This window comes from Dromaius novaehollandiae, chromosome 3 (genome assembly GCF_036370855.1).
Source record: "Dromaius novaehollandiae isolate bDroNov1 chromosome 3, bDroNov1.hap1, whole genome shotgun sequence".
In the NCBI taxonomy this organism is placed as follows: domain Eukaryota; kingdom Metazoa; phylum Chordata; class Aves; order Casuariiformes; family Dromaiidae; genus Dromaius; species Dromaius novaehollandiae.
This window is the reverse complement of record NC_088100.1, coordinates 94,463,826-94,477,021: the sequence shown is the minus strand read 5'-3', so window position 1 is coordinate 94,477,021 and position 13,196 is coordinate 94,463,826. Positions and strand designations below refer to the sequence as shown.

The window sequence follows — 13,196 nt, the reverse complement described above, 5'->3', positions numbered from 1 at the left end:
GCAAAAATGGAAAAATTCTTAAAATTTTAGGTGGATGCAATAAGCTGAGAAGGCAACATAGCTTAATGGAATGAACACAGAATTGGAATCAAGCTGTAAGTTGAAATTTTGTCCTATAGACGTCAGTGGTAGGATTTCCATTGATTTTAATAGGGTTGAGATTTCACCTTTTGTGTTATAAACGCCAAGTTAATGTTGCACTGTGTATAGCAAGTTGTTGATTCTTTCCCTTTTTTCCTTTTCTTTAAAATGGAGTGAATAATACTTGCAAAAACAAAGAAAAGGTGTAAGAACAACTAGTTATGGTTTACCATGCGTTATGAAGGTGTAAAATGCAGTGCATGGTAGGAATTAAGTAGAACAAAGCTGTATAAGAAAAGGTTTTCATAAGCTCACAAACATCTTGAACTTACAGCCTAGACAGCCTGCCACCTCTGTGATTTGAGTATCTTGTCTTAAAGAAAAAAAAATCTAACTCCTGCTTAGTTATTGAGAATGTCATATCATAGCTCTATCTGTCACTCTGTTTTCCAACAGGTTTGAAATATGCCTGCAGAATGCTAAAATTTGTCATTTTCTGTGGAGTTGTGGGATTGATCTCATGCTAGTCTGAAGTTCAGATAGGCTTGCCTTTTTTCTTTTTATCACCTTTTATGTTTTTTTCCAGTATTTTTTGTCTTTCTTCTGAGAAAAGTATATCTACTTCTGTTATCTGGCTCTTATCTTCCTTTGTGAACACTGAGACAATGATGCATTACTGTTTTAGCAGCATTTCCTACCTAGGTCAAAATGCCCTAGCACCATCTCTTGGAAAGCCTGCTACTGTCTTTAGCAACCTCAGTTCCTTAAGTTCCATTTGTCCTAACTTCTGAAATATCTCTTTAAGTTTCCACATCCCCTTCCCCTTTCTTCTATTCCATTCTGTAACATTCTTGTGAACATGATGGTCTGGTCCTCATTTATATGTCTCTCTTTATTCTGATGATATTTTGCATCACCGTACCACTATATTCACAGTCACACAGTTCACAGCAGTCACAACTGCTTTCTTCCACCCTTCCTGCGCTCATCACTTGGCAGCAGACAGATTAATATATTTCTGAGTAGTTCTCATTTTTCATCATTCTTTTTTGATTCCATTTGGTTTTGCCTTCTTTTCCTATTTCCATTCTTCCAAATTTTTTTATGGAGTTCTTTTATGATTCAGGCATCACTGACTGTTATTCCTTGAAAGGAGGTGGCTTTTTAACATAAACCTCATGACCAAGCCCCTGCTGATTTTAGTGAGAAATGGATCTCTAGTCTTCCCTTTCCATGACACTTGCATCTAAAGAGTTCTCATCACTGTGTCTACAAATATTTTACTCAAATGATTATTGCTGCTTAGTGTGTCTCAGTGCACGTCTACATGAGTAAATTTGTAAGTATTTAATTGTGACTATTAGTTGTTTTCAATAATCTTCATTGACATCTTCTACAATTTCCTCATCGTCATCACCGATTGTATCTTCTTCATTCTGAGATGAGAGTTAAAGAGCTTAGTAGGAAAGAAACAATATAAATGAAAGTTAGAAGTTAAGAATCTGGTGCTTCAGTTTTAATAGACTAGCATTGGTTAAGTTTTAGCGGTATCCATGCTATGTTAAAAAAAAATACATACATCACTATTTAAAGGGAAATTTTAAATGAGAAACAGTTGGCATAGGATACAGTAGAATTACAGAATCTTCTGACTTGTAGACCTTCATTCTATTCATTAGGCTGTACTGCCTTTCAAGAAAAGCAGCGTATAACAGAGATGAATCGATGAGCTATTGTTCTTTTCTGGAATTCCTGATGCTGATAAGTGTGCCTGGAAAAATGACGATAGCTGTCACTTCAAAAACATAAGAGGATGATAAATATGAAAAGGTCTTCTCAAGAAATATAACTGAATGAAAAAATTGGCTTCTCAAGAACTATAATAAATAGGGAGAATTCATGCCACTGTATAAATCAGACTTTAGAAGACTCACTACAATGCATCTAGAGAAAAACCATTTTATGTGTGTGTATTTGTGGGTATATGTATGTATATACATATGTGTATATATATGTGTGTGTGCGCGTATGTGCGTAGATATATTTGTAGTCTGTTCGCATGTATCTGTGTAGAGGCATAGCAGTACATCTTTATGTGTGAACATGCATGTATATATAGAAATATAAATATGCATCATTATGTATCTGTATAAAAATTGCAAGAATTTTTACATTGAGAGGCACCAGAAAATATAATGAAGCTATAAAAAAAAAAAACAACAGTGACTGTGAATAATTTTTTATTGGTTTCATGCACACTGTCAGAATCTGAATTAACTAGCTACCTCCCCAGAAAAGACCCAGGGACTATTGCATACACATCATTGCAGTTGTCTACTCAATGTTCATTTGTGCAAGGACGGTCAAAAAGAATAATAGAATTTTCAATTGTTTGAAAGAGAGAGTAAAAAATAGAAGTATGAATCTATAGTATACCCATGTCTTGTTTATGGTATTCGATTTTGTCCATGTTAACTTGAAAGGATAAGGGCAAGGGCAGTTAAGATTATAAGAGATTACCGTTGTTTGTGGGGAGAGATTTAAAGACATGAATTTATAATCTTATCAAAAGAATAGTAGATGTCATAAAAGCATATAAAATTAACTCAGTGAAAGTTTAAAACCAGTAACTTTAAAATTCAATTTTTAACTTTCATCAAGCTTTAGCTTTAAAACTACAATACATGAGAAAATAGCAAATTTTAAATTAGTGTAAGAAAAGATATATTTGTGTAGCATGTGACAAACTGTGCAATTATAGCCATGAGAAATCACTTGGAAAGAAATTTCGTGACATTTTAAAAGAGTTCCTCCCCTTCTCCTCCCAAGCACTGCGAGAGCAAGTATTGTATAAGTAAGAGTAAGTAAACTAGAAAATAAATTGAAAAAATGCTTAAAAAGATGGTTCTCTTGCTCTAAGATATAATCACCTATACAATGGTCCAAGTATTCCTTGAAACATCAGAAATTGATCACTGTTTGAATATTTCATTCGATGAAGGAGCATTCTCCTTGGACACTCTGAAGACATATCTACATACTCCAGGATATGTCTGCAGAGGTATTATTGATTACAGCAGAGGGCAATCCAGAAATAGAATTATATGGAGAATGATAAAAATTTCATTTCTAGTGTGTGTGAACGTTCGGTCTTTTGAGGATGTGAATAAATCATAAGGTATGTTTAAGACAATTAATATTGTTGTTGTCATCCAAGAGCATGTTGTCTGATAGTAGGTATTTAGGTTACTTTGCAAAGAAAATATGATTTATAAATATCTCTATTTGCTTTGGAACAATCTGTCTGATTTTCAGTGCCATATATAAAGTTTTGTATAATTTGAAGACCTTCTCACTCTTTGCTATTATTAGTTGTATCACTTTGTAATGTTCATGGCACGTGGACAGATGCTTTGGATCTCATGATGAACATTCTGATTTGTGCTTTGGCACTGATCTGGCCTGCATGCTTCCGTATAGATTTTGTTTTATTTTTATCATGCTTTTGCCAGCAGTTAATTGTTTGAGCATTTAGCATTTAAGCATTCAGTTGTTTTGCTTTATCTTCTTTTTTTTTTTTCTGTCCAGGTATTTCACTGTGTGCATTTTGAGTGCCCAGCACAGAACAGTACCCACAAGGATGAGGGCAGTAAGGAACTGGCAACAACAGATTTGGGGACTGGTGGACAACAGCTTGTTTCTCGCCCTGTTCGAGCTGCAAGCACCAGTTCCCTGCATTCGCCTCCTGGATCCACCTCACGTTCACATGCTCATCAACCATAAAAAGAATTGAAAGGGAGCTTTTGAAGACCCATTGACATTATATGAAATTATTCACAATGTTCTTGTGCTCGCACTTTTTTTTTTTTCTCTCAGTGAACAAAGGGGACCATGTCTGGAAGCTGGAAATGCTGAAATGGAAAAGGCTTCCCAAGGACATGAAGAGACTGCTTCACTCTCCTCAATTTGTTCAAATCAGGCTGGCCTCCAGGGGGGAGAAAATAGGTCTTCAATCTTCATCAAGTATCCCATTAACACCCTACCTCTCTAATCTAACCAAGGCAAGGAGAACGGAAGGAAATAAAAGGCAGAGCTACAGTGGAAATGTAAAACGACTTGTGAACAGCAGAATGGAAGGCATATGAAATAAGTATTTGTTCCCTGAAGGCTTCCATTAGCAAAGAAAATGTTTATCTTTATGGAACACATCAGTACAGAATATATGTTATTTTTAAGCTTATTCTTAATTCATATTCCTTTGTAACTACTAAGCTGTCTGCTAAATCATTTTGACTTTGTATACCACTTTGTTTCTTGTTTTTGGCTGTAGCAAATGCAGTGCAGTAGATTAAGGAAGTATCAAGCGTGTTTACCTGCTGAGATGCAAATTCGTTCATCAGTGGGATGACAAGAAAAGCCTTCATGATATCAACAAACTAATTAATGGATGTTATATTAATCTTGACCTTAGCTGACTTTTCAAAGTACAGATTTGTCATTTTTTATACTCAAAGGAGAAACTCCTAAATCAGGCTTCCATCTTGAGAAAAACATATTTTCTGCTCTTGAAGATGATTGCATACATTTTACCTGTATTTCCAAAAAGAGTTCAACAGAGTTTTTGTTTAGAAAAGTGGAACTGCACTTGACTGCTAACAAGCAGATGTTCAGAATACAAAAACAGGAATTTGCAGATTATTATTTTTATCCAAGAAAAGAATGTTTTACGTTGTGGAGCCTAAAATTTAAAGGCCAGGCATAAACTTTTCTCATGATCTTCATAGAATAAGATGCTTTAACACTATATTGTAAAAAATCTAGCTCTTACTGCGCATCACAGAATTAGTTATCCATCTGTGACTGTTTGGATCGATTATCTGCTTTGCTTATTTTAAGTGTTTTTACATTAACAATGATGCACTCTCTTACTCTCCAGATGCACATGGCTTCTAGGAAGAGCTCTGCATTGGTCTTTCAGTATGTGATGAAGTGTTTCCGTATTAAGACAAACATTGATGTAATTGACAAAACTGATTGGGGGGTTGATCCTCTGCATGAGGTACATTATCTTGAAAATGTTGGCCCTCCAGTTTTATGAACTTGGAATTTCCTTGGTGACAGATAGTCTTGTCAGAAAAAAAGAAAGGTAGTGTAGGTTAAATACGGTTTTCCTTTGTATAACCATAGTGATAAAATGAGTTATATCAGCATAGCAAATAGGATGTTAATTTGTCACACTGCTTAATTTGAAAGAATTTCCATGTTGGTTATCAGTTGGGCTGAAAAAGGAAGAAACAGAACAAATGGTAGCAATGAATCAGTAGACACGTTAAAGGAGATATGCTGCTTCTTTCTTATTTCCAGTAAAATTGGTTTGGTTTTATTGATAGTATTATAGTATTTTCCATGACCAGGTCCCAGTTCCATTCTTCTGATGTTTGCATGCAGCCTCCTTCCTTCCCACTGCTCTTTTCCGATTATAATGTCTCTCAGTGAAGATGCAGGCACATCGCATTATATGTAGCTTTCAATATATGCCCTGGCTGCCTTATACAGTCTTGAGTTCAGAGGCAGGATATAGCTCATAAGCCTGTAGCTAGTCCTGGCTGCCAATTACCATGAAAAAACTGAGCCTAACTAATGTGGACACAACCCTTTTATTTAAGCAAGCCCTTTTATTAAAGGTCCAAAAATTCAGAACTATTTTTTTTTTCCTTTGAAGAGAAAAAAACAGAGAACTCCTCTATTCTAGTTGTAATCCATGCTGGAACTAGTGAGACGCATGGAGCATGTCTTGTCTTTGGTAGACAGGTCCTTCAGTGCCAGTGTTGTTATTTCTTTGCACTTTCATCAATCAAGCTTCTCACTAACTGTGGATAAACAAAGACCATAACTTCCTAGCTGTGTTAGTCTTTAGTAGTCACTGTTGTAGAGAATGTGTTAAGATAAGAATGAAAAAAGTTTGTGCCAGCTGTTCTGAGTTTAGGCTATCAAAGAGCAAGATTTTCAGTTTGTAATCTCTGACATGTACAATTAATTTTCAGGATACAAATCAATCCGAGAAAAAAAAGGCTATAAACTATTGCAAGTCATCTTGTTCTTGTCTTATGACTCACTGTTGAATAAAAATGCCTATGTATTTCCCATGACATTAGCTCTCTGCCAAGGGCTGTACTGGTCACTTTTCAGGTATGATGAACCTGAATGAACAGGTATGAGAGATTCCCAAAGCAAAAAGAATTAGGTCCTAAGGAACTTCCAATATCCCTTAAAAATAAATTGGTCAAAACAAAAACCATGTTAGCATTATCCCTTCATACAGATGAATAGAATTTTTGAGTATTAGGCTGATTCTCAGTCACATCTGGCCTTTCTCACAGATGATTTCTTGTGTTACAGTTATTCTTAGACCTTGTCATTGAAGTGAATCAAATGCGATCACAGAACTTTCAAACCTTTAAGACAGGCATCACCATATCCTAACATTTTTTAGTGTGAATACTTATTTATTCAAAGAAATAGTGTCAAAATGTTTAAGGAACCTCAACTCTGCTTCGTTCACCTCGCCCAACAACTGCAATATCTTTATTGCCTGGTGTAGTCCTCTGCCTTAAATACTCCCTCAGCAACATAATACGCTAGCGACAAAGAAAATATCACACAGAACTGATTTATGTTTGGTGTGAATATTCCCATTCTTTCTAATGGTGTATGTATATATTGTATTTATTGATTCCCAATTTCAGATATGATTCTTGCATTTTCTTCTGAAATCTTTTTTTTTTCTTTCTTTCAGTGGAAAGAAGTTGTGCTGTTTGGCTAAATAAGAGGTGATTTTTAACATCAGGGCTTCTCTGCAGAGTGCTGAGATATTATTTATTATTCAGAATTGCATATCACTTATGCATGTTTTATTTGCAACAGCGTTAGAACAAAATTGACCAGCTGTTCTTTGCCTTCTTGTCAGAAACTATAAAATAGTTCTTCTGTTAGATTTCTAGGTAACAGAACTAACTATATTGTCATTACTGAGACATTATTTCTATTTAGTAGTTCTGTTGTAATAATCACTATCTTTAAATTCCTCATGCTTCATTTTCTTGGTTGTTCTTCCACAGGTTGAGTTCAGACTTACCCCTAACTCATATGGAACTCAACAGAGCTCTTCCTAAAGTCTCTTCATTTAATTAACTTACTCCAACTGAATTGAAAAGATTTTTATTCACAGAAATGTATGGCCAAAAACCACTCATTTCAGGAAGAGCAAATTCAGTATTTGTAAAACTGATTTATCTGGGAAAATGAGTTTCTGAGCTGAGCAAAAATTGCACAGCTCTGTTTTCAAACCACTGTCAAACAGCTCTAAAACAAGTTCCTAAAATATGTCTTTTTAATTATAAAGAAAAGTATTAAAAAGCAAAGAATTTTCTTCTAGGAATTACTTTTTGTAGAGTGTTCTTTTTATTTTAATCTTGGCTTCTGAAGAAGTGTAATTTTAATTGGAATCACAGTCTAAGACTGATGTAAAGGACTTGGCACAGAGAAGAAATCACTGGTTTTGTTAGGCAAGGAACTGTTCCTCTTTGCAGTTTGCTTCCTTTACAGCTCCATTTATTTCTCTTTCTGCAAAAATCAGTTTTGAATGTTTACTGTGACAACAACTCTTGAAAGAGTTTAGTGCTTCTCAGCATTGCTGAAAAATTGAAATGAACTTAATGCATCTTCATCTTTACTAATTATGAAATCAAATTAGCAAATTTTCAGTTTAGCATCTGACTTGATAATACAATGCTTGCTTTCCATGGGAGGAAGAAAGCAAAAGAAGTAATATCAATAATTTTTCCACTCTTAACTTTTCTAACCAAATGTATGTGTGAATATGCATTCATTATTCAACAATGTTATTTAAATCTAGAGTCTGTGTAAAGATTAGAAGACAAAGTTAATGATATTCTTATCTGATCGTTATTTATTAATTCCATTTATACTGAGATGCCCACTCAAAGATACTAATGTGGAATCAGAATTTAGATGTGATTTCACAGAAAGTAGAAATGATATGCATTATTTTTCTCCATGGAAATATTTGTTGACTTAAATTTTGAGGGGTGCTCACAGAACATCAAAATGGGCAAGATTTGGTCGTCGTGGTTGCAGCAGTTAGTAAATATCTGAGCCAGTAAGTGTTAACCTATTTAAAAGTTGTAAGCTCATGTGGTATCATATCAGTTGCCAGAGGACTAAAACATGTTTCAGAAATAATAATAATAATAATAAGTCCCCAGAGGACTGCTGGGGTCTGGCCCCTTTCCCTGTCCTCCAGTTAGTGGCATAGTTTGGTTGGAATCCTTAGTTCGCTCTGACCGAACTGACCGTTAATGTTGTCGGCTGTCCTAGTTAATGCAAATTAACGTAGGAGCTCCACAAAGCTTGGTTCAGGGTACAGCAAATAAAGTCCTGGGCCAGGTTTTTATCGGAGTACCTAAATATTCATGTATGTGTTCAGTTGAGCTAATCGCTAATTATTTAGCTTGAATTTACAACAAATTCTAAAGCTGCTAAACTAAACAAATTTTGTGCAGGCAGGTGTGAAATGGTTACTGCTGTGGTGTGGCAGGGTACTGAATCTTTTTTATGGTTGCTTAAGATGTGTAAATGACTAAACAAGGGTGATCAGGTCCAAAGCTGTTGTTGCTCAGTTGTTAAGGACTGGCAATTTGGCTGTAGTGAGGTGCATAAAATAGAGTAAATTAAATGCTCATCTTGAAGGTAGTGATGCCTTCCAGTGATTGTATATATTCCTCCTCTCTACTTCGTAAGCTATGGCTTGCAGTCTTTACACAGTGAGCCTTCACGTGAGCATTAACTGCTTTAAAAAATTGCAGGCTGTTCGTTGGCCCTACACAAGTTTTCATTACAAAGCTTTGACTGAAGTACTGTAGAAATCATGCCCATATTCCGTGATAGAATCTGGGTCTATGCTTGATTTTAAAAATGCATACTAGAAAATTACAGTTTTAACATCAGCCCTCAACTTTTCTTAGATGAGGAAAGCCTGAATTAATAGCTATAGTACATGGAAAACTGCATATGAGAAAACTGCAGATGTCTGTCATTTGCCAATAGGGTGACTACAAGTGCAATTATATGCAGGTTTTGTAGTAGTGTATGTATATATAAATGAATATATATAAACAAATGGTGGTAGTAAGTAAATTGAGTAATAATATGTTCTTGGCTTTAGATATTATCACCCAATCAGACATCAGATAATTATTTCTTTTCCGTTTGCCTCCAACCTGATAGAATAATACAGCTCAATGTTCTGAAAAAAGATATAATTATTTTATTATATACATGCTGTGAGAATTGAAGTTCAGATTATTTTAGCTAAAAATCTGCATATGAGTGATGACTTAAGTCTGCGTAGAGGTGTAAACATGCCTCTCCTTTGCCTCATGCCACTTTAGGTCCTGGGCTTTTGTAGAAGAAGGAGAGCTGCACTGTTTGTGTGTTACAAGTACATTTTCTCATCAGCAATTCACTGAGTTATTTATGTGTTTATTATCTTGGCACATCCACTCTCTTTGTACAGTTCCTCAGCTCTCTATTGAAAGAATGTAACCTAGTTTCTCATAATTTTCAGAGTTATACAGCAACTCCTGAAAACTGGCAGATACATCAACAGTCTATGTTAAGGCGTTTGAGGCATTTAAAAAACTCACCTGTATACCCTTTTACAACAAATGCTACGTATCCAAAAAGGACCAGTGACTTCTGAAACATCCAGTAAGTAGGGCTGTTATTGTAGTACAGATCAGGGTTTGCACCTCTAAAACTGTATGCCATGTAATCCTAATGAATAGTAGTTATTGCAGCTTCTTTCTGTAGGAAAAGCTATGAAACTTGCACACATACCAGAAATCATCATTTTCTTGGTATCATTTTTGGCCTACATATATATCTGTTGTCTCTTTACTTCTGAGCTATGGTCATTAGGTGATTTATGGTTAATACCTATAATCCTATAAATGTGTTTATTGATAGATACTAAGAAGTTTTCCTCTTTAATGAAAAATTTTAGACTGTGCTTTTGAAGCATGGTAAGTCCCCAGAATTGTTTTCTGGCATCTTCTATAGCTCTGTTGTTTTTATAGATATTTTCAGCTGCTAAAAGATTGTAAAATTTTTCACAGGAATTTCTCATAGAAATATGTCACACTGAGAAAGTGCTTTTGAAATCATCACAGAGATTCATTTCTGATTAGCAGAGGCAGGTTTCTTCTGCTGTCCATTGGCCAGGATTCCATTTGGACCATTCTGTGAGTTTATTTATGCCAATTTAATAACAAGAATATTGATATTTCCTGATTTGGACCTGTTACTGGAATGATATTTATTAGTTTGGAGAGATAAACATTTTGAATTAATGTTTTAAAGCAATAATGCCAAGTTCATGGGGTTTAAACGCTTAGATTAGAAAAATATCAGTCTGGTAGCAAGGGCTAGTGTTGCAAGCAATGATCTGGGAAGAGACTGTAATGTAGTTATATATACATCAGTGCATATATGGCTTAGAAAGTGATCTATCTGTCTCGTAGTGATTATTTGCAGGGATGTGTTTCTACGTGGCCTTTTTTGTAACTTAGGGAATTTTGTTAAGGAATCTATCATTCACATGAATGTGAGTGCTTGGCAAAGAGGAAGAGAATGGAGCACGACTTCAGTCGTTTCAGGGGAAAAGCAACATGAAGATCTGAGTCCTGTGGTCCCAGCTAGTGCTGTTTGTCCCAATGCTCACAGGAGTTACTTTCTCCTACCTCACTCCCCCAATCTCCTTGTTACTCCTTTTCTTTTTCCCCCTACCTAGCACCATGTTGCTGTTGCTGCAGTGTTCCCTGGAACTTTCCTCCAAATTGTGATGTATCACAGATTTCTTTTTACCTCTTCGCCATATGCTGAATAAAATATCTCAGTCCCAGTTCATTGGCATCAAACTTTAAAGGTAACTACCAGTAGGCTGTCAAGTGCTCGTGAGCAAAATTTCAGTTTGGTTGATATGGGAAATACTGGCCCTTTTGGACCTTGTACTTCCATAATCTGTTTGCACTGTGTCTGTTATCCTGAAGAGAGAAGTCAATAAGAGGTTTCCTGGCTGTTGGTCTGGCTGTGTGCAGGCTTATCTAATTTAAGTCTTACATAATTGTACGTATTTCTCTCTCACTGTGCACCACATACATGCTTAATTTGTTGTACATAAGTGTTTTTTTCTCAATAAACTGCATCATGGAAAGTGAACCTTCAAAGAATTCTCAGGTTTCTGGAGAAACCTGTGTGAAGAAGGTATTTCAGCTGTCTGCAGATACTAACATCCCACTGAGCACTTGGACTTGTCTTGAGAATATAGCTTTACTTCACATTCAGTGCCCAATGTCTATTAACTTTATCCAATATCTTGTAAAATTTCATTTGCTTTCTGATTTGCTGAATTTCATTTGGTTTTCTTTCTGGAGTGAATGTTAACATTGTTCCTTCAAACACCATGAATTAAATATTAGGAGCCAGGCTGAATAGGAGTTCCGCTTTTAATGAACTTTTTCACTCATTTCTGTCAGTGCTTCTCCTTCTTGACAGACGGTAGTTTAAAACTTTATGGTTACACTCCCCTTCTCTGTAGCAATTATCAATTGTATCTTGGTAGTTTTGCACATTAAATCCTTTTCCCTCTTTCTTGTATTTCCTAACCATAGCTTGGTTCTAAACTACCTCAGACCTTGTTGCGAACAGATACAAGTTTCAGCTAAAGTGAATACTTTATCGTAGTCTTTGAATACTCTTTAAGTGCATGAATATGTAGCTAAATCAGCCTGGCATACAGTGATCGCCTTTTCAGGAATACTGCATCTGGTGTAAGACACTTAACTGGGATGAATTCACAGCCCCACATGTTCAGGCTCTCATTTGTATCTCTTTCAAGAAAAACTTTTAGGGAGCACACCTTCTGATATGGGAAGTGCTTGGCCTTTCAGCTCTTTGAAGGAACATGATATTGCCTGCGCTGGACTACTGTTATCTATCTTTAATGTGACAACCATCATAAAAACTGCTGCATCAGACCTCCATTCCTGGCTGTTCAAAGGAGCTGTGCTATTGTGCTGGACTGTGCTTGTTGTGTAAGAATAATCCCTCTCACAGCATGTTTGGATCACCTTGGTAACATTTTATACTGCAATGTATGTGCATTGCTGACCATTTGGCTAATTCGGTTTCAGGTAGAATGCTGGGTGCAGGTTGTGCTGCGGTTATGCAGTCAACAACTTTGGGAATTGTGTGTTTCTTTAAGTTACCTGCTGAACAATCTGGTAAACATTGCTAGTACTGATTTCCTTGCAGCTTTTCACCAGCAGACATGCACATCATCAAACAAGCATTTTGTAATATGGAATTTTGTATGAACATCTAGTAAAAAAGAAGCATCGCAGTTATAACCTTCTTAGTAAAAATGTGTATATTTGTAATGAAAGATTATAGAATTATTAAACTTAATATAAGCTATACTGTGCATGCTCTAGCATTGTATTAAGAACTTGTATTAAAAGCCGATAAGCAGAGGACTCTGGAGAACAAGGGAGGTTAGCCTGGATTTCTTTTTAAGAGCTTCAAAGAGGGGCAGAACTCTCCAGAGTGAATGCAGGACCAGACAATGCTCAAAGCAAATTGTAAAGTGAAACTGTTGTGCTTTTTATTTATTTCTTTGGGGATTTTTCTTTAAAGTATTTAACTTCACAGGAAAAATACAGAATATATTTAAGATGGTGACAATTAGCAATGAACCTTTTCAAGAATGAGAGGGTTGTGATTTGAGAAATAAAGTGATCTTTTGTGTTTAACTGCTTGTCTGCAGTTTTATTAAACTAATGATAAAGCGTGTCTGGTGCTGCTATATGTTGTATGTGACAATAGAAGAGTTTTGGCAGAATTAGATTCATTTCCCAACCTGACAAGGCCTTTATTGATGTAGAACCCAATAACTCTAATATCAGAATAGAAAACATTGGTGATTTTTGCAGTGACATTTAGGCAAATGTGAATCCTTGAAGCTGCTAAGAATGTGG

General features: G+C 35.7%; 1 protein-coding gene across 1 annotated transcript in view; it reads left to right on the top strand.

Annotated features, from left to right (window-relative positions):
- BTBD9 (BTB domain containing 9) overlaps positions 1-12,971 on the top strand; it is a 145,644-nt gene extending 132,673 nt beyond the window's left edge. Inside the window, exon 12 of the mRNA XM_026122935.2 lies at positions 3,670-12,971. Coding sequence (XP_025978720.1) covers positions 3,670-3,864 — 195 coding nt within the window. The 3' untranslated portion in view covers positions 3,865-12,971. The remainder of the gene's footprint in view (positions 1-3,669) is intronic.
- The last annotated feature ends 225 nt before the right edge of the window (positions 12,972-13,196 follow it).